At 40.2% G+C, this 20,760-nt stretch overlaps 1 protein-coding gene across 1 annotated transcript; it reads right to left on the bottom strand.

Annotated features, from left to right (window-relative positions):
- Positions 1-3,071: 3,071 nt before the first annotated feature.
- On the bottom strand, positions 3,072-19,468 carry metap1 (methionyl aminopeptidase 1). The gene is given in 12 exon segments (XM_034195250.1): positions 3,072-3,498; positions 4,490-4,555; positions 4,646-4,789; positions 5,479-5,610; positions 6,508-6,646; positions 7,716-7,799; positions 7,922-8,013; positions 14,181-14,241; positions 16,842-16,865; positions 16,867-16,952; positions 17,106-17,157; positions 19,312-19,468. Coding segments are annotated over 12 exon segments (1,164 nt in total). The 5' UTR covers positions 19,429-19,468; the 3' UTR covers positions 3,072-3,331.
- Between the last annotated feature and the right edge of the window lie 1,292 nt (positions 19,469-20,760).

Below are 20,760 nucleotides of genomic sequence, written 5' to 3'. Positions count from 1 at the left end.
AAAAAAGGCAATTGATAAATTTGTTGCACATTAACTGTTTATTTTGAAATCTTATTTTAGAATTTAGATTTTCTGCAAAGCACCATTTAATTGTATGTAATTCACACATGTAGTTTTGTACAGTGGCCCTCTGTCCAGATTCATTTCTGGTCTTTCAAAGCAAAGATTTTTAGCACCTCCCCTCTTCTGTGTGTGTGTGTGTCTGTGTGGTGGGTGTAACATGCTAACATTTACTGTAACTTCTATCGTTGGGTCAACTTGACTTAATATACACCCATTCCTGCATTTAAGTCCTGCAACACATTCCAAAAAAATGTTGGGATGGCGGCAATTTAAGGCAAATAAGGTAAAAAAAAAAGTAAGTTATTTCAAACAGGTGACTGCAATCATGATTTGGTATAAAAGCCGTATCCATGAAGTCTGAGTCTCGGACGACTGAAGATGAACAAAGACTCTGCAGGTTGTCAAACAAATGTGAGAAAAATATTGAAAGGTGGGTATGGATTTGTAGATTTCTCTCTCCAGTGAGTATCATTAGACGAGTTGAAGAAAAAGAATTTCAATGTGTCAAGTGCAGCCTCAGACAGGCAGTGCATCAAGAACTGGCATTCATCAATAGATGATATAACCATAGAGGCAAGGGATTCCTTTGGGAAACCTCCAAGCACTACAATATTAAGTTACATTCACAAACGTCACTTAAAAGTTTACTGTGCAAAAGAAGCCTTTGGGTGCACGATCACAGTGGAAATGTGCAGCATGGTCAGATTTTATTTTTTTAAAGAATAATTGCTTTGGACACTATAGCAGTGTGTGCTATAGTAGTGCAGCTTAGCTAAAATTTCCATTAAAATTGTTCATTTTGTGATAAAAGCATTAAATTTGGCACACAATCTAAATTAGCTAATGTTTATTTTCAGATATAGCGCAATCCTGGAGCTGACCTCTAATGAGCTACAGTGGTCAAAATTTTAAAGTGCTCCAGTCATGTTAAACTATACCACATTTGTCTGATTACAATTCCAAAAAGGTGTAGTTTGGACGATCTATAACTGAATTCCAGAAAACAAAAATGATGACAAAGGTCAGTTTCAGTTCGTCCAGGGGTCAAAAGTTAATGTTGCTCCAATTTTGGTAAAAAAACAAAAAACAAAAAAACTGCAATTAATAACATTTTAAAATGGAATAGTTTGCAACATCTGTCATGCTGAGTTATGTCCCAGGGTAACATGTCATACATCATAGAATCCAATGGACATCGACCTTGTTTGACCTTTACTTTGAAGACCAAGCATTCAATGACCAAAACTATTCCATTTATTAATCCTATTAATTCAACCAATAATTTGCAACACTTTAACCAAAATTGGAGCAACTTTATCTTTGACCCCCGTACAAACTGAAAGTGACCTTTGTCACCATTTTTGCCATTTTTACCCCATAACTCCAGAACATTCAGTCATAGATGGTCCAAATTATATCTTTTTGGAAGGGTTATGAGCAGACACATAATGTGGTATAGTTTTCAACATAACTGGAGCATTTTTAAATTTTGACCCCTGTCGCTAATTAGAGGTTAGCTCCAGGATGCTCCATATCTGAAAATAAACATTAGAATATGTGTGCCAAATTCTATGCTTTTATCACAAAATGAACAACTGTTTTGCTATGCTGCTCCACTACTACGGAAAAGACAAAAAGGACTACCCAGATTTATGGGAACGAGTCCAAAAGCCAGAGTTTGTCCGTGGGGTTTGTCAGTGCCCTTGGCAGAGGTACTTTACAGTTCAGTGATGGCAGCATTACTCAGAGGATTCAGAGCAACATCTGTCTTCAAGACAACATCTTTTCCAGGGATATCCATGCATTTTTAAACAAGACAACGCAAAACTGCATTCTGCACACATTCTAAGGACATGGCTGTGGAAGGAGAGTGGACACTGGACTGTTTGCAGTCCTGACATGACCCCAGTCAAGAATGTGTGGAGAATTTAGAAAAAAAAAAAAAAAAAAAATGGTCGATGACCCCGTACTGTTCCACACCTTAAGATGTGTAACTCACAGGAAAAAATGGGATCAAGTAACACCTGAAATGTGTCATTGCTTGATATCCTCAATGCCAAAACCTCTTTTTAATGTTACAAGCAGGAATGGTGACATGAAGTGGTTAATGCTTTAACGTCCCAACTTATTTTGGGAATGTGTTTCAGGCCTTAAATGCAGAAAAGGATAAATATTAAACAAAATTAAGCTGACCAGAAAAAAAGCATGAAGAATACATCCCAGTAAATGCTGCTTGTTCTTTTAAAATTCTGAGTTTCCTGCAAAAAAAAAAATAAAATAAAATAAATAAATAAATGTGGAGGTATTCCCAAGACATCCATTGTTTATTCTTTCCTGCTTTGGACTCTGTTGTAAAAATATGTAATACTTCGAAGTTTTAATTCTTTTTTGCAGCTTCTTAAAATTACACCGGTCAACAGTTTTTCTTGCATGGAGTTTTTCAACAGATTTTGGGTAATTTGGGGGAGCTGAATATGAATCTGGTGTTAGTTTTTGACAATTGCATCACTTTTTTTTGACATATTTCTCTTATCAAGCATTGAAGCAAAAACTGCAGTCTGGAACACCTCTACGGCTCCATAAACATTACGGCTCTTGTTCATATTTCGCAAAACTGGTTTAAAATCTCTGCTTTTGTGCATTAGTGGAGGCAAATGTGTGAGAGAGCAACTTTTGCATAATCCATCAACAAGGAACATACAGACTGCAAAAAAAAAAAAAAAAATGTGATAGAGGAAGTCTGAGCTCAGACTCAGCGCCCCAAAATTACCTGAAATCAGTTTTCAAAGTTCATGTAAGAAAAAAAAAATTGTTTTTGGTGACCAGTGTTATTAGAATTTAAAATGTACGTAAGATTTTTACAAGGTACTGTATGGCTCCTATTTTACACAGCTGGACACGAGGAGTTCAGGTGCTTGTGTGATGGGGGGACAAATCAGAAGGTTGGGAAGCACTGGTCCAGTGGACACGACTCCAGGGTCAAGAGGCCATAAACAGACCTGATGTTCAGTCCAGTTTCATAAATATTACTTCCTTCATGGGACAGTTTTCACTAATAAAATCAATCCACGTTTTATATAACACATTCAAGTATTTCCATTAATTTGAGGAACCAATATTTAATTCAAACAGTAAGAGCCACAGTTGGCCTGAGCTCTCTGATCGGTGCCTCTGGTATCCATATATTTATATCTGTGTGTTTGTGTGACAAACAGCCAGCGAGCCTGCTGTCTGTGTCCGGGAAGTCCACTCCTCAACGCCGCCCGGCCTACATTTGGCTCATGAAATGGGCGCGGCCGCCATCTTCCAGACGGAGGGTGAGGATCTCACAGCCGGTCTCGGTCACGAGCAGAGTGTGTTCGAACTGGGCCGAGCGCTTCCCGTCTCTGGTCACTGCCGTCCAGCCGTCAGGCCACGTTTCGTCCTGCCATCCACCTGAGACACAAACTCAGCTTTTTAGAAAAAATAAGTAAAATTCAGTAAGAGTTATCAGGAGATGACATCCCCTGGTCCCCACAAATCAGTAACAGTGTTAAGGGAAGTGCACCCTTACGCAAAATATGAATGAAATTGGTCAACTGGTTATTGAGATAGATTAAAGCCAAAAAATAAATAAAAGTCTGACAACTTTTTTCACAACCAAATCATAAGCTGTTCACCAGGAGGAGACGACTAAGACAACAGAAAATTGTTGTGCTGCTCTTTTCTGATGCAGCATCATATTACAGAAAGACTTTAAGCTTCACATTATTAAATACTTTCAGGATAAACACATTTTAAGGGGACAGCTTTTAACTCATTGACTGCCAGTCATTTTCAAAGTTCAGAACATCCCAGTGCCAGGATTTCCTCAGCATTTGAGTGTTTTTTCAAGACCCATAGAAAATTGAGTTCTATGTCCATGTCAACAACAAACATACCAAAAGAAAAGAAAAGAAATTGGCTCGATGACGCGTCTTTGGCGCGGGGGGTTACTATCGGAAAAGACGTGTTTTAGAGTCTCAAGGCCTCCAGAAAGGTTTGTGTGTTTGACGTCCAGGGATGCATTCTGGGTTTTCTGTTGACTCAGGCCCTACTCCCCCAATTTAGTTGTACTGCTTAATGTGTTGGATTTGGTTTTTCTTTTGCATATTTTCAATTTTCTTTGTCTTTAACCAAAATTAATATCACAATTAAAATGAATAGACTGATAGACTTCTAAAAGACTCCTACTCCAGCGTGACTTCAAGATAACATTTTTTTTTTTTTTTTTAGCAGATGTGACGTATACTCCAGACAACACAGTACTTACTGACTTCTGACCATCAGCACACGCGGCATTTGAAAGAAACGTGTATTCCAAGTATCCTCAAGTGTTTTCCTACTTGCTTCTTTATAATGAATTATCGTTAACTGTTCTCATCATTACATTTTCAGTTTCATGTACCTTCACATATCATGGGCTCGATGGTGAACACGTGGCCGGGCTTCATGACTCCAACTGCTTTGTTTTCTGGGGAGAAAAATTATTCAAAAGACATTCATCAGAAAAGTTGGGTGCCACAGGTTCAAAATGCCGACAACGGCAGGTTCGGGTACTCACTGGCGTAATGTGGCACGTTGGGAGCCGTGTGGAAGAGTCTATGGATGCCGTGACCACAGTAACTCCTCACCACAGAGAAGCCGTTGGCCTGAGCGTGCTTCTGGATAATGTTACCAAGTTCTCTGTAGCGAATTCCAGGCTTCACTGTTAAAAAGAAAAAAAAGCACTTTAAGCATCTGATGTAAATGGAAAAGCGCAATATAAATGCAGTCCAGTACCATTTAATCCAACATGATGGGAATAAATGTATTCAATTACTGCCGGTGTCGCAGACCGAACAGTCCGCTCCTTTAAAAAAAATAAATAAATAGAAAAATCGGTCCTCCTTTTGCATCTGAGATGAGTCTCTTCACCCAAAGCAATCAAATGGATTAATGGGATTATTAACCATCAGATGATAAAGGTAAAACCTCTTAAATCATTCTAAAGTCAGTTTTAAGCAGAAACTAGGCCATTTTAAGCAGAAACTCTGCAAAATTCCGTGACTCATCTCGTTTAGCCGTGGCGCTGTGATCGCTTCCGGCGCATTTTATGATGAATTAATGCTGAATTTATGTGGAAATGATTGTTGTACTAAAGCTTCAGAGACAGATGATGACCGGAGGCAGTTTGAAGCAGAAACGAGGTGTTAATCCGTGAACAGCGTCATCGGGTGGGGGGGCGGTGGTGCTGATAGATTTTTAGGGGGGCCGTTCGATCTGCAACACCGGCATGAAATGATTCAAAATGCTTTACAACAAAATAAATAAATAAATAAACTGCATTACAAAGGGAATCAATGAGTATTTAAAAATAATAATAATAAAAAACATAAATTAACATAAAGCTCCTACCAGAGTCGATCGCCTGCATGAGGCATTCATAAGTGGTCTGAACCAGCTTCTTTCCACCTTCATCCACTTCTCCGACAAAGAAGGTTTCATTGAGATCTCCGTGGAAACCGTTGTGATAGACAGTGATGTCGACTGTGCGAGAGCGTGAAAACATGAACATGTTCTGCATCATAAACTGGCCTGGGTGACAAATTTCAAAAACACACAAAGATCTCCCCTGAAGCATGAATCAACCGGTGACACGGGTGGATGGGCAGCCAGCAAGATTCAAATATAAAAGCACCCTTCTTTCAAGCAGGTGATCAAACTGTAATTACCTGTGGCCAAAGTGGGCCCGTGCACACTTAAGCAGAAACACAGACAACACAAAATGATAAGTGAGGCGGCATTAAAAGGTTAATGAAACAATTTGTCTTGTTGGAGTGCACAGCGAGGGAGGGCTCGATGGCACGCAGTAAATCAGACGCGCTGAGGGGAGTGGCTGTCGGAAGGCATCGCCTCAGCAGAAATATCCATAAAGGAGCTAAAATTGGCAAAACACCTGCTGACTTCACTTTAGGATGCTGCTGCTGCAGCCATTTATCACGGACAGCACCTCCTGATCGATCACTTTATCTCTACGTCCAAACAGAGCATGACCGCTCGGAGGACTTGGTGTGTGACTGACATTGTGAGATCTCAGAGAAATCAAAAACATCTCCTCACGTTCTTACTGTTCATGCATCAAGCTGTACTACTACTATTTACTAGAATATGGCATTTTTTCCCGTAGATTTCCATCTCCAATGTTTGTTTTGTTAGTTTATAGTGTAAGAAAAAAATGGGGAGAGAAACATACAAAGATTGGTTAGCTCCAAAAATCAACACAGTGTTACACTTTGACAATCTATACTACTGTGGGAACTATCGCAGATAGACAAAAGAACATTACACCACATGGAACAATCTGCTGCTAAACTTTGCTTGGCTACAAGGTGAAAACAACAGTCTGTGTGATTGTCAGTCAACAAAGCAGGAGAGCAAGCATACCATTAAGGATGTCTCCTTCTTGAAGTGGTCTTCTGTCTGGGATGCCGTGGCAGATGACTTCGTTGACAGATGTGCAGCATGATTTGGGGAAGTTGTAGTAGTTGAGAGGGGAGGGGTAACAGTTCCTCGCTGTACAAGCCTGATGTTGAGAATGGTGAGAAAGAAAGACTGAACAACCAGACTCTAAAGCAAATACATCCTCTGAAATACAGTAATAACCACCACAGGTTCAGTGTGTAGGCCCTCACCCCTCTGAACGCCAAGCAGTTTCTGGCCGATTTTATTTTGTGTCTGCAATTTAACCAAACCTTGGGAACAAATTATGTAACACACGGGCAATAGCATTTCAAGCGTTACACAATTTTTTTTTTTTGCTCAATTTGACTTATCTCCCTCTCCATGGCCACTGCAGGATTCTGTAGGTTGTCCAGGGCACCTTCATGTACACAACTTGGAAGCTGGGTCCTTTCAAGATCCCTAGCTACCCCCCGCCCCCTTTCAGCTTCCAGTTTGGAGTTTAAAAATACAGCCATCTTTGAACTTGTCCAAGGTCTGTGTCCCAAGAATGTTCCCTGTGAATTTGAAGACCCTGGCAGTAATAGGTCTGGACCTATGCTGAGCACAGACAGATGAACGCAAGGCCTTCGCAAATTTTGGCTTTGGGTAAAAACAAGAAACTTTCATTTCCACCTGACACTAATTCTTTAAGAACATTTAGTGGACTTTTAGTAAAGGACAAATGTGTCAACACATCTGTATTGCGTTCAAATGTGTGGAGTGCATCAGTGTTGCAGTACTCTAGTCCGGTCTTGGTCACGGTTGGTCTCAAAAACTCCTAAATTCCAACGTAAAGCCCAAACCTTGGGATTTTGGATTTGTTGACACAGAGTCAAGACAGACTCTTTGGAGGTGGCGAGACCAAGCCTGAACTAGAGTAGTACAACATCGGTATGTGTATCTGCCTACCTGTGTGCCTGTATGTAACACCATGTAATGTGTGTCATGATGTAATACGGGAACTACTGCAGCAGTTGTATTGCAGGATTATTAAAACTGTTGCAATGGAGTCTAATCTAAAGCAACATTTACTCCACACACGTTGTAATACAGCATTTTTCTGTGATAGAGCTGTTAACACAAATTCATATCACATCCTTGTTTAGTGTACACCGCCTTAAGGGGATGGTGAGCACGTGTGTGTACTGTACCAGATGAATAGCATGGTCAATTTCTTCTGTGGTAACTCCTGGTTTTACCATCACAGCTGCAATATCCAGGACTTCCCGTGCCAGCTGGAAATAAACAACAAAACAATTAAAACGGCTAGCTTACCTTCCACCCTCAAAACAGCAAACCATAGAAACATGTAAACAGCACAGTGAATTCTAACTTTGAGGAGTTCTCTTTACAGTACCTTGCACACTACCCTCATGGCCTCAATGTCCTCTGGAGAGAGGATTTTGATCTGTGACGTCCCCTTCAGAAACTGCTCTGACTCAGACATCCCTGTGGGGAGAAAACAAGGACAGACGAGTGAAATTATTCATACATCAATACTCCGTGAAGCCGATGAGCTGACTCACACCTGACTGGTCTATCAGTTTTCTGACAACCTCAACCTTCAACGGCACAGCGCCATTTGCCTTCTGAATTTTTATTTTCTTAAAGTGCAGTTTGTTTAATTTATTATATTTCAGATGCCATCTTTGTCTGTTATTCAAGAGAAGTTTGTGTTTATAGAAATGATCTGATTGATATTTATACAATGAAGAACACTTGAACATGTGATGTGTCATTCACTCTCTTATGCATTCTTCTGATGCTTCTTCACCAATCGTATTTTAATGTGTGTAGACCGAACACGCGTTCATGAGCACCAAGTCCGTCAAAGTCATGAAACAGTGTGTTGGTCATTGTCAAGTTTGATACCGAGAAACTACTTTTCAAATATTTCTTTTCACAATGCTGAAAAACCTAAATATCCTTAAAAAAACTAAATGTTTGCTGAACAATTTTGCTAATTGGCTTTTCCACATTCAGTGATTTAACTCCATCTGTCCACTCAAAAAAACACTTTTCTTCAAGAGCTGGAGCTTCTTTTTGTGTCAAAGTAAACCTCGTACAGACGTCCTTTCCGCTACTACCGTACTGTTGCACCACTTCAGTGCTGCCAGTCTCTTTGTACATGTTAAACAGAAATGTCTGCCTGTTTTTTTTTTTTTGTTTTTTTTTTTTTAAGATCAAACCACCACAGTTCCATCAGTGAGCAAACCATTGATGTTGTCAAAAAACTTGAAATGATACTAAAAGTCATTATGACACCTCAAACACTCTGCTGCAGCGGCTTCATCACAATGCAGCACAGTGGGAATGCAAATGAAAGTTGACACAGATCCTTAACACACATCTGTGTCACATATGGATTCAAAGTCCCCAGGTCCCGATGGAAGACACTGCTGAAGGAGGTTGAGAATGACAGGGCTAAAGTCCTGTGGAACATCAAATTCCAGACAGACAAGTAGCTGACAAGGGAAAGAAGCTGTGGCAATCAGAGCTGACAGCAACATTAGACAGGAGCATGAGGAAAATCAAGAAGTACTCAGCACTGAAGGAGCAACTGGAGCAGATGTGGAAGGTAAAGTCCAAAGTGGCCCCAGTGGTAATAGGAGCAGTAGGAGCTGCTCCCCCAAATTAGAAAATCATGGAGGGGTTTGACATTTTCATCTTAGGTGCATGTCCACTGTGAGAGACATAAAAAAAAAAAAAAAATCCGGAAATCACAATGTATGATTTTTTTTAATAATTTATTTGTCTGTTACTGCTGCAAATAGGTATCTGAACACCTGTGAAAAATCAACGTTAATATTTGGTACAGTAGCCTTTGTTTGCAATTACAGAGGTCAAACGTTTCCTGTAGTTTTTCACCAGGTTTGCACACACTGCAGCAGGGATTTTGGTCCACTCCTCCATACACATCTTCTCTAGATCTTTCAGGTTTGGAGTTTCAGCTCCCTCCAAAGATTTTCTATTGAGTTCAGGTCTGGAGACTGGCCAGGGCAGTCCAGGACCTTGAAATGCTTCTTATGGAGCCCCTCCTTAGTTGCCCTGGCTGTGTGTTTGGGGTCATTGTCATGCTGGAAGACCCAGTCATGACCCATCTTCAATGCTCTTACTAAGGGAAGGAGGTTGTTTGCCAAAATCTCACAATACATGACCCCATCCATCCTCCCTTCAATACAGTGCAGTCGTCCTGTCCCCTTTGCAGAAGAGCACCCCCAGAGTATGATGTTTCCACACCCATGCTTCACGGTTGGGATGGTTTTCTTGGGGTTGTTCTCATCCTCTAAACATGGTAAGTGGAGTTGATTCCAAAAAGCTCTATTCTGGTCTCATCTGACCTTATGACCTTCTCCCATGCCTCCTCTGGATCATCCAGATGTTCACTGGTGAACTTCAAACAGGCCTGGACATGTGCTGGCTTGAGCAGGGGGACCTTGCTGCCCTGCAGGATTTTAAACCATGACAGCATCATGTGTTACTAATGTAATCTTTGCGACTGTGGTCCCAGCTCTCTTCAGGTCACTGACCAGGTCCTCCTGTGTAGTTCTGAGCTTTCTCAGAATCATCCTTACCTCACAAATCTTGCATGGAATCCCAGACCGAGGGAGACTGACAGTCATCTTGTGTTTCTTCCACTTTCTAATAAATAATCATAACAGTTGTTGTCTTCTACTAACCTGCTTGCCTGTTGTCCTGTAGTCCATCCCAGCCTTGTGCAGGTCTACAGTTTTGTCCCTGGTGTCCTTAGACAGCTCTTTGGTCTTGGCTATGGCGGACAGGTTGGAGTGTGATTGACTGAGTGTGTGAACAGGTGTTTTTTTTTATACAGGTAACAAGTTCAAACAGGTGCAATGAATACAGGTAAAGAGTGCAGAAGAAGAGGGCTTCTTAAAGAAAAATTAACAGGTCTGTGTGAGCCAGAATTCCTGCTGGTTTGTAGGTGTTCAAATACTTATTTGCAGCAGTAACATACAAATAAATTATAAAAAAAAAAAAAAAAAAAAAGTCATACATTGTAATTTCCGGATTTTTTTATTTTTTTTTTAGATTATGTCTCTCACAGTGGACATGCACCTAAGATGAAAATTTCAGACCCCTCCATGATTTCTAAGTGGGAAAACTTGCAAAATCGCAGGGTGTTCGAATACTTATTTTCCTCACTGTACCACCCTCGCCAGGGAGTGAGAGGGATATAAATCAATAAAAACCAAAGGCTAGTACAAATCAGCTACATTTCCCAGACTGGTATTCAGACAGCTAGGGTTTTAAATCTATGCAAATCCACTTTGCGCAGGCTACAAGCAGCATATTGCAGTACATATTAATGCCTCTACCCAAAATAAATAGAAATTAAAGCAGCACTAGCTCATATATTCTAAAAATAAGTATATTTAAATAAAGTCAACGCAATCACAAAAATCAGGATATGAATATGTGTTCCAAAATCTTTCACAATGACATTTATTTATTCCCATGCAGTTATCTCTGGATGTGCATGGGCGTGTAACATATAATTTGACTGAGTGTCAATGAACTGAAAGAACTGACTGACAGAAGAAAAAGAAAAAAAAAAAAAACACACTAAACAAGAACAATTCAATGCACAGCAACTACTACAATATAATACAACTTTTCTTGAGTAATACTGCTTAATGCTCATCCTTATGCTTTGTTGTTGTTTCTTTAAACTGAAAATACTAACCCAAAAGGATCATGTATTACTGTTTGGGGATGTAGATTTGGGGCCAATACTGCATAATCATTTTAATTTCTGCATCATCTTGCCTGCATTTTGGAGCCAGCTGCAACTCTCTGGTTTTACAAGAAACCATACCATTAAAAATAAATAGTATTCCTCCAGAACTCGAGCTCCTCCTGCAGCAACCACGGACAAAGTATAGTTTACATCAACATCATGTGTTTCAGCATGCTTCAGTTTATGGGTTCTTTAATAGATATCAACAGATGGTATCTAAGTTTGGGGTTTCCATTAGATAGCATATAGAGTAGGTATTTTGTCTTCCTACAGTAAGCTAGCAGGGTGAACTTTAGATACCTAAAACATATTACATCATAGCTTCTGTTTCTATAATAATATCACCATATTTATAGCTTAGCCAACTAGCTATAATTTAATTTTACTACAAGTCTACAGACTAGGTATAAGTATACTACAATCTTCTCCTGTATGAATATTTAGGTTTTAGAAGCTAACTCCTACAATATTATGTAGTAACTATATTTCTTGTATATGTTATTACCCTGATTGTGTAAATATCACTTATATACATGCTGTCCATTTTCTTGAGCTGTTTGGGTGGGTAGGGAGAGTTCCCATGGGATAAAAAAAAAAAAAAAAAAAAGCTTTTCAACCTACCATCCCTGGTTCACAAGACCAGGCACCTAAGTGGTTCTACTCTACTCTACTCTTCTTTTTTAGATATACCTTAGTATACACTAGTAGAGTGCTACCTTAGAAGTGGAATGTATTATAGAAGATATACCTTACTGAATTTTCATGTACAAGGTCTGTTAGAAAAGTATCCAACCTTTATTTTTTTTCAAAAACCATATGGATTTCAATTACGTGTGATTGCATCAGCTAAGCTTGAATCTTCATGCGCATGCATGAGTTTTTTCACGCCTGTCGGTTGCGTCATTCGCCTGTGAGCAGGCTTTGTGTGAGCAGTGGTCCACCCCTCTCGTCGGATTTTTATTGCGAATAAAATGTCTGAACGATTTGGAGCTTTGCTGCATCAAATTTTTCCAGAAACTGTGGACACCATTCGGAAAATTCAGATGGCTTTCAGGGACGATTTTATGGGGATTACACAGATTAAGGAGTGCTCCAGCCAGTTTAAAGACAGCCCACAGCGTCAGAGCGCGGCACACTCCGAGCGCAGATCGACAGGCTGAAACCCCGCTGAAACAACCAGATCATTTCCAAAGTGAAGGCTTTGTTGATCCAGGACATCGTCTGACTTCCACAGAAATGGCAGAAGACGTGGACATCACCACTTTTTCGGCACATTCCACTGTTACAGGAGTTTTTGTCATGGAAAGAGAAGCGGAGGGATGCGCCACGGAGCCGCTCATGGAGCGGACAAAAGCACCACCGTGTTGGTCTCACAGGACGGCTTTCAGATGGCTCAGATGGCTTTCGGTGGCTTTTCAGTCGTGTGACTATCTGAGAAATTGTGAATGAGCTGGACATGCCAGAACATGTCCTGTGAGGCTTCATCACGGCGTTGCTTTGCCCCATGCGGCTCCGTCCGATGCGCGAATTTCCTCGCTCCTCTTTCCATGACAAAACCTCCTGTAACAGTGGAATGTGCCGTTCATTTCCAAAGTGAAGGCTTTGTTGATCCGGGACATCATCTGACTTCCACAGAAATTGCAGAAGACATGGACACCACCACTTTTTCGGCACATTTCGGCAAATTTCTCCGCACGTCTGTCTCAATGTGCCGGAAAAGTGGTGATGTCCATGTCTTCTGCAATTTCTGTGGAAGTCAGACGACGTCCCGGATCAACACACGGAATGACGCAACCGACAGGCGTGAAAAAACTCACGCATGCGCACGAAGGTTCAAGCTTGGCTGATGCAATCACACGTGATTCAAATCCATATGGTTTTTGCAAAAAATAAAAGGTTGGATACTTTTCTAACAGACCTCGTATTGTGACTTGATTTTAACAAAAAGTAACTAACCTGCTGTGGCTGTGTTACACCTAACCCCAAATATAAGCCATCTAAAAGCATCTTGCTGTGCTATGAAATCTAGCTACTCCTGCGGGATTTAAAACTACGGCAGCACACGAGCGTTAGCGCATGATGACACTCACACTGTAAATTCTGAAGAAGCATGTGTGTCAGTGCAGTCTGTCAGCTGGAAAATGAAAAAAAAAAAGTTGTGTTTTAAACTATATGCTAATCAAGAACGCAACATAAACCTTCACTTTTACTGGGCTGAAAGGAACAAATACAGTTAAGGCAACATTTAAAAAGGCAGGTTCATTATTAACTGAACATTAAAACTGCTGGACGAAAATGAACAGTAGCCTAGCAACCTGGAGTTTAGACGGGTTTGTGTGACCGTAATCAAACACGGCGCACTGTTGTGGTCAGTCAATCTACGGTGAGACCATAACAAACCAGCAACAACCTAATACACTTACCTATGGTTTGGAACAACTACACAGGAGAAAAAATGTGTTTAATATATATATATGCTTGAACAATCAAAAGATTAAGCGTGTAACAGTTTGCTTTAGCTCTGAAACAGGCTTCACATGAGAATGAACGGACAGTAACCATGGCGACTGGAGTATGAATCTATGCAGTCAGATGACAAGGGTGCAGGTTGCTATGGTTCCACAATGAATGATTTGCTCAGAGAAACAGATGTAAATAAGACCAGGTCACAAATACAAGAATTTGGTCACTGTGGTCATGGGATGGATGGGGGAGGGGGGCGTACAAAGTGACCACAGAAACGAAACATAGAGCTGGAGTATTTATGACATTATTTGAAAGAAAAGCATCTAAATCCCTGATATCCAGGGTACAGAGCTGCATAAAATCTAATCATCCAGTAAAGGAGCTTTTCTACCTCTTGAATGATCAGCGTAGTCTGGCCTTTGAATGTCGCTGGGCACCAGCCTCATAGGAGTCTACAGCAAAACAAAAACAGCAAAAAGTCCAATTATCTCTCCTTGAATACATCAAACTAGAATTATTTTCCTTCATGCACATCTTCACGTGGTGTGCTACCACAGTGTGAAATTTCACTCAAATCCATAGAGTTTAGGGCTGAAACGATGCATGCGCATAAGCCGCGTAAGAGCTAATCAATGTTGCACCAGAAGCTACAACTTTCCAACATGACAGAGTAAAATAAAGCCTTTTTTTAGAGAAAGAGGAACCACGCTGATCATCTGAAACAGACTGTGCATTTAAAGCGAAGCAGTGCGTTTGTGCATTTTTTAAAAACACACTGTTTGGTCCGCTGGCTGCTCTCCGCTATATGTGCACTTTAAGTCAATCAAGTTTATTCAAAAACCCCCTTTATTCAGATTTGATCAGCGTTTTCATCGACAGGGTGCAGAGCGGATTTATCACTGTGGCTTTTGTGGAAAAGCTGCACTCCAGAGCCCAGTTTTTCACAGGCTTTGCTCACGTTCACATGCAGTTCGACTGACTAGACTACACCGTCCTGGAAAGATCCAAAACTTGTAAAGACATGAAAAAATAATTACCCAGGAAAACAGAAAGGGACACCCTAAATTTGACAATGTCCGTGGTGGCATAGCGACATTGTGCCATTGCTTAGGGAGAGCACTGAAACAGTGTGTTTGTTTGTTTATACAACCCCTGGCAAAAATTATGGAATCACCGGCCTCGGAGGATGTTCATTCAGTTGTTTAATTTTGTAGAAAAAAAGCAGATCACAGACATGACACAAAACTAAAGTCATTTCAAATGGCAACTTTCTGGCTTTAAGAAACACCATAAGAAATCAAGAAAAAAAGATTGTGGCAGTCAGTAACGGTTACTTTTTTAGACCAAGCAGAGGAAAAAAATATGGAATACTCAATTCTGAGGAAAAAATTATGGAATCACCCTGTAAATTTTCATCCCCAAAACTAACACCTGCATCATATCAGATCTGCTCGTTAGTCTGCATCTAAAAAGGAGTGATCACACCTTGGAGAGCTGTTGCACCAAGTGGACTGACATGAATCATGGCTCCAACACGAGAGATGTCAATTGAAACAAAGGAGAGGATTATCAAACTCTTAAAAGAGGGTAAATCATCACGCAATGTTGCAAAAGATGTTGGCTGTTCACAGTCAGCTGTGTCTAAACTCGACCAAATACAAACAACATGGGAAGGTTGTTAAAGGCAAACATACTGGTAGACCAAGGAAGACATCAAAGCGTCAAGACAGAAAACTTAAAGCAATAAGTCTCAAAAATCGAAAAATGCACAACAAAACAAATGAGGAACGAATGGGAGGAAACTGGAGTCAACGTCTGTGACCGAACTGTAAGAAACCGCCTAAAGGAAATGGGATTTACATACAGAAAAGCTAAACAAAAGCCATCATTAACACCTAAACGGAAAAAAACAAGATTACAATGGGCTAAGGAAAAGCAATCGTGGACTGTGGATGACTGGATGAAAGTCATATTCAGTGATGAATCTCGAATCTGCATTGGGCAAGGTGATGATGCTGGAACTTTTGTTTGGTGCCGTTCCAATGAGATTTATAAAGATGACTGCCTGAAGAGAACATGTAAATTTCCACAGTCATTGATGATATGGGGCTGCATGTCAGGTAAAGGCACTGGGGAGATGGCTGTCATTACATCATCAATAAATGCACAAGTTTACGCTGATATTTTGGACAATTGAAAGGATGTTTGGGGATGATGAAATCATTTTTCAAGATGATAATGCATCTTGCCATAGAGCAAAAACTGAAAACATTCCTTGCAAAAAGACACATAGGGTCAATGTCATGGCATAGGGTCAATGTCAACAAGCAGATCTGATTTGATGCAGGTGTTAGTTTGGGGGATGAAAATTTACAGGGTGATTCCATAATTTATTCCTCAGAATTGAGTGAGTCCATATTTTTTTCCTCTGCTTGGTCTAAAAAAGTAACCGTTACTGACTGTCACAATCTTTTTTTCTTGATTTCTTAAAGCCAGAAAGTTGCCATTTGAAATGACTTTAGTTTTGTGTCATGTCTGTGATCTGCTTTTTTGCTACAACATTAAACAACTGAATGAACATCATCTGAGGCCAGTGATTCCATACTTTTCGCCAGGGGTTGGTTGGTTGGTTCTTTCCATCTATCTATCTATCTATCTATCTATCTATATATATATATATATATATATATATACACACACACCCCAAAACCAGTTTTGGTTTGCAGGGGGTATAATAAACATACTTATTTGACACATGTAACCAGACACCCAAACAATACTGTCCAACAAGATCTTTTACGAATTCTAATTCCAAAAAGTTAAAACATCATAAAGCTCGAGGGCATGTAGTATTTTCTCAACTGTATCAATACTGCCACTGGACATGGGAGATGCTCTTCATTCAGAGTTACAGATGACTAACAGCAAACACCATGCAAAATAACCCAGGGGGAGGGGGCACGTCAATACAGCCCCACTAAAATATTATAATTAGCAAGTGGCTACTTTATGTTGGTGTACGCATGTGTACTTGTTTCTGTAAAGTACTTACCAGTGGATAGTGAGGGCGTAGCTTTTCCTGTGTAGCGGTACCCTGACCACGGGTCTGTGTTGGTGTCTGTCTCCACACAGTTCTTAGCTTCATTCTGGTTCCTGTCCTCTTCTAAGAAAACAAACCGCAGTGATTCAGGAGTTTAGTTTACAGTCGAGGCACCGTGTACCTCTGACGCATCCTGACAGGACTGTCTGAATGTCCAATGTACAGTAACGTGTTAAACGGAGAAGTTAAAGTTCTTACAGGGATCACAATACCTACTTGCTTTTTTATGCAACAACTTGTGAGACGCCCAGCTGCCTTTGAAACATTCCTGTGCGTGACAACATAAAGAATGGGGAAGAAATGGGAAAGAAGACCAACAGAAAGTCAAATGGCAAAATAAACCAATATATAAACATGTGGTGTTCAACTCATTAAATTTGGGAACAGCTAAAGTACTTACTCTGGAACAGTCTTTGACCTAATTCAAGTAAGTTTCACTCATCTTGACAAGCAACCGTCTAGCCGTATTGATAATACATAATTCTAGTGATACACATTGCTTCCGACTGATCAATCTAGGTCACGATTATGAGGCTATGCAACTTCACTTTTTGTCTCCTTATTCATACACAGGGCCAAAATTATGTTTTGAAGTGACAATCTTAAAAACACTTTTTCCGCTTCCAAAACTATGCAATTGTGATGACTGACTGGAAGACCTGGGAAGAAGACGCGATGGACCAAACCAGCTGGCGAGAAATGATCCACACAGAGGATAGATAGACAGACGCAGAGAAGATGCGAAAGAGGAAGGTGATGGAGCAGGATCCTGACCGGCAGAAGCTTCCCGCAACAGGGTGATTCTATGGTAACGGAATTACAACGACAGGGAAAATCTGTCCATATTTTAGCTCCCCATTAAAAATGTGCTCCGATTGTAATTCCGTTACCATAGAATCGCCCAACAACCGTGCAGCATCTATCAGAAATGGTGGACGATCAAGAGACAATCTTCCTCGCCGCCAGGACAACGGATATGCATTTTATGCTATTCAAACCCAGAGTCTTCGGCTCAGATGTCTGATGCCCTACCACTTTCACCACAGCAACTCACACCGTTACGTGTCATAGCTTGAAGTTATCATTCATGTCACGTATGAATGGCTACGGGATAAACCTGAACCTTAAGACGACTACATACAGATAGAATTATCAGTACAGATATTAGCCATTTTGTACTTTTATCTAGATACAAAGACATATTTGTAAAATCCATTTGAAGGCAACATAAGTCTTATTTGAAGAGAGCAATCCAAAGTAGACTGCTTGAAACTCGTCTTTTTTACATCCACCAACATAATATCAGCATTTACTTTTGTCTGTCTGTTAGCACGATTACATCAAAACTAATGCACGGATTTTGACAAAATTTTCACCACAGATACATATTATATTGGAAGACTCCATTAAATGTTCGAAGCGATCCATAACCGGGATCAAGATTTGTCTTTATATAGGCTTTGAAGGATTACGTAAAAAATAAAATAAAATAAATAAATAATACTTCACAGATTCTCACCAAATTTGCACCACTGTTGGGTATTAAGGCAGGGAAGGCTCCAGTGAATTTTGGAGGTGATCCGGAGCCTGATTGGCAGACATTAGAAATCACGGATTGCTCTTGTTTAATCTTATTTTCAGATTTTCTGTGGCGTATGGAGTCAGATTAATTTATCAAGTAAAATTCACTCATTGCATTTGCAGCCAAACATTTACATCTGTAAAGTTTGGCTTTAATTAAACGACTGAAACAACACACCTGCCTTCTGAGATGTACATTTTTGATTTACCCTTTGCGGTGGTTGCTATGGTGCGCAGTGCATTGTGGGATGAAAGTTCACTTCTTTCGGGATCTCACCTGTCCTTTAAACAGACAGTTTTAACATACAAACGTGATAAACGTGGGTCCATCTGATACAAACATGCGAAGAAAAACTATATCAACACCCAGATTTAAATGTGTGCACTCTGACAGAAAATAAAGTTTTGTTCAAACTATCCAACTAAACTTTTCATTCAGAATTTTAATAATAAAAACGTCGGTAACACAGCGTCAACGTTTAATATCCCTCAAAGAAGAAATAATTCTCAGAAAACAAAAAATTGTATTTATTTATTTTTTGGTTTTAACATTACTGGCAGTTTATAAACTTTAGGTTTGTCATTTCGTGCTTAGCTAGGACAGTTAGCCAGCCAATGTTTTCATCGGACCTATTAAGTGTTATACAGCAAAAATTACAAATATTATTCAGCCTCCTCGCTAAAAGGTCAGGTAATATCCGCAAAGTTTTTAATAACGACGCTGCTGAAGTTCATCAAGCGCATGTTAGCTTTAACAGTTAGCTTCCAGGTGAGAACACGCGGGGCCTGTTAGCAAATAAAAGCGACATTTAAAGTCACCGGCGGCGGACAACACCAGTACCTGCGAGCAAAAGTAGGAACCCTGGATACCAAGTTTGATACAAGTGGGACACTGAAGTTTGGCGTCTTTGCTGCAGCCGTCAGTCTCACACTGTCTTCCAGTCTCTGTGCTCGCCATGCCGCTGTCTGTGGGAGGGGTGGAGCCGCACACAGCCTCTGATAGCCGGCGGCAGCGCACTGCGCATGCGCGCAACCGCCCGAGCCAAGAGGTTTCACTCCCGTTCCTTTCCGTTTTCCCATGAAAATTTGTCACGCAAGAAAGATAAACGCTGATATGACGTAAAACATCATACGATATGTATTATAAACTTTCCCATTGAAGTTGAGGATCACAATGGAAATAAGCATGCTTCTTTTGGGGGAAGTGCTTATCCTTGGTAATATATGGAGTTTCTGTGTATTTTCTATGTAATTTATTGGCAAAATAAAAGGCTAAAGTCCTATATATTGATTTCATGTGCAATTTTGTTTTATTTATTTATTGATTATTTATTTATTTATTTTACCACTGCACATCCAGTGGGCCAGACGTCAGTCAGTCATGTGACATTTAACATGTAAGCAAGATATCTTCAGTTGTACTGTCTCATTTGTCACCAAACATGGCATATGCATGATACATAGCGACTCAAAGAAGCGTAATGATTTTCAGGTCAAAAGGTCAAGGTCACTGGCGTGTACTCTGAGCGAAATAACTTCTTTTTTAACTGTCTGATTGTCACCAAGCTTGGCAAGTGTCTTCAATATATTGACCCCAAGAAGCCTATTGACTTTGAGTTAAAACATCACAGGTTAAGGTCAGTAGAATGTACTTCGTAAAAATATTACCAGCACAATAGCTTCTTTCTTAATTAACAGATCACCGTTTGCCCAGGAGGGCTCTGTGGGTTAGTGCACTCCACTTTGCAATAATAATAATAATAATAATATGATTGGGTTTTATTCAGAAAATTAACACGGTTCCATGTGCGCAGAAATGACCATGTCTCGAAATTAAGACCATACAATGACAAGACATCCGCTGAACTTTGATGCACCAGATCAGTTGAATAAGGTTGTTGCGCCTGTGAAATATCCCATAGACGTGTCTGCCACCTTCTGGATGGTCAGTGTATGGATTACTTGCAGATGTGCTCATCTGTTGTAAATCTGCGAATTGGTCAGTTATTATACATATCTGCAAATAAAAATTTTGTCCTACTGTCCATTTTATATCTAATAATTATTACTTTCTCTTATTTGTCTGGAACAATAACTTTGTTTATAGTAATGTAACAGACTTTCTGATGTCTTTGCTTTATTTATTTCCTTTATTTACTGTGAAGCTGCACAGGGTTAATGTTGGCACTGTTGTGTTGCCGTAGGCGGGAGGCGAGAAGCGAAGGGCTCCCGCTTTTGGTGTGTGTGTGTACGGGAACGCGCGCGAGAACATGCAATAAAGAGGAGCCAC

The sequence above is a fragment of the Thalassophryne amazonica genome, chromosome 19 (assembly GCF_902500255.1).
Source record: "Thalassophryne amazonica chromosome 19, fThaAma1.1, whole genome shotgun sequence".
NCBI classification, from domain to species: Eukaryota; Metazoa; Chordata; class Actinopteri; order Batrachoidiformes; family Batrachoididae; genus Thalassophryne; species Thalassophryne amazonica.
The sequence above is the reverse complement of the archived record's forward strand: the minus strand, read 5'-3'. Positions and strand labels throughout refer to the sequence as shown.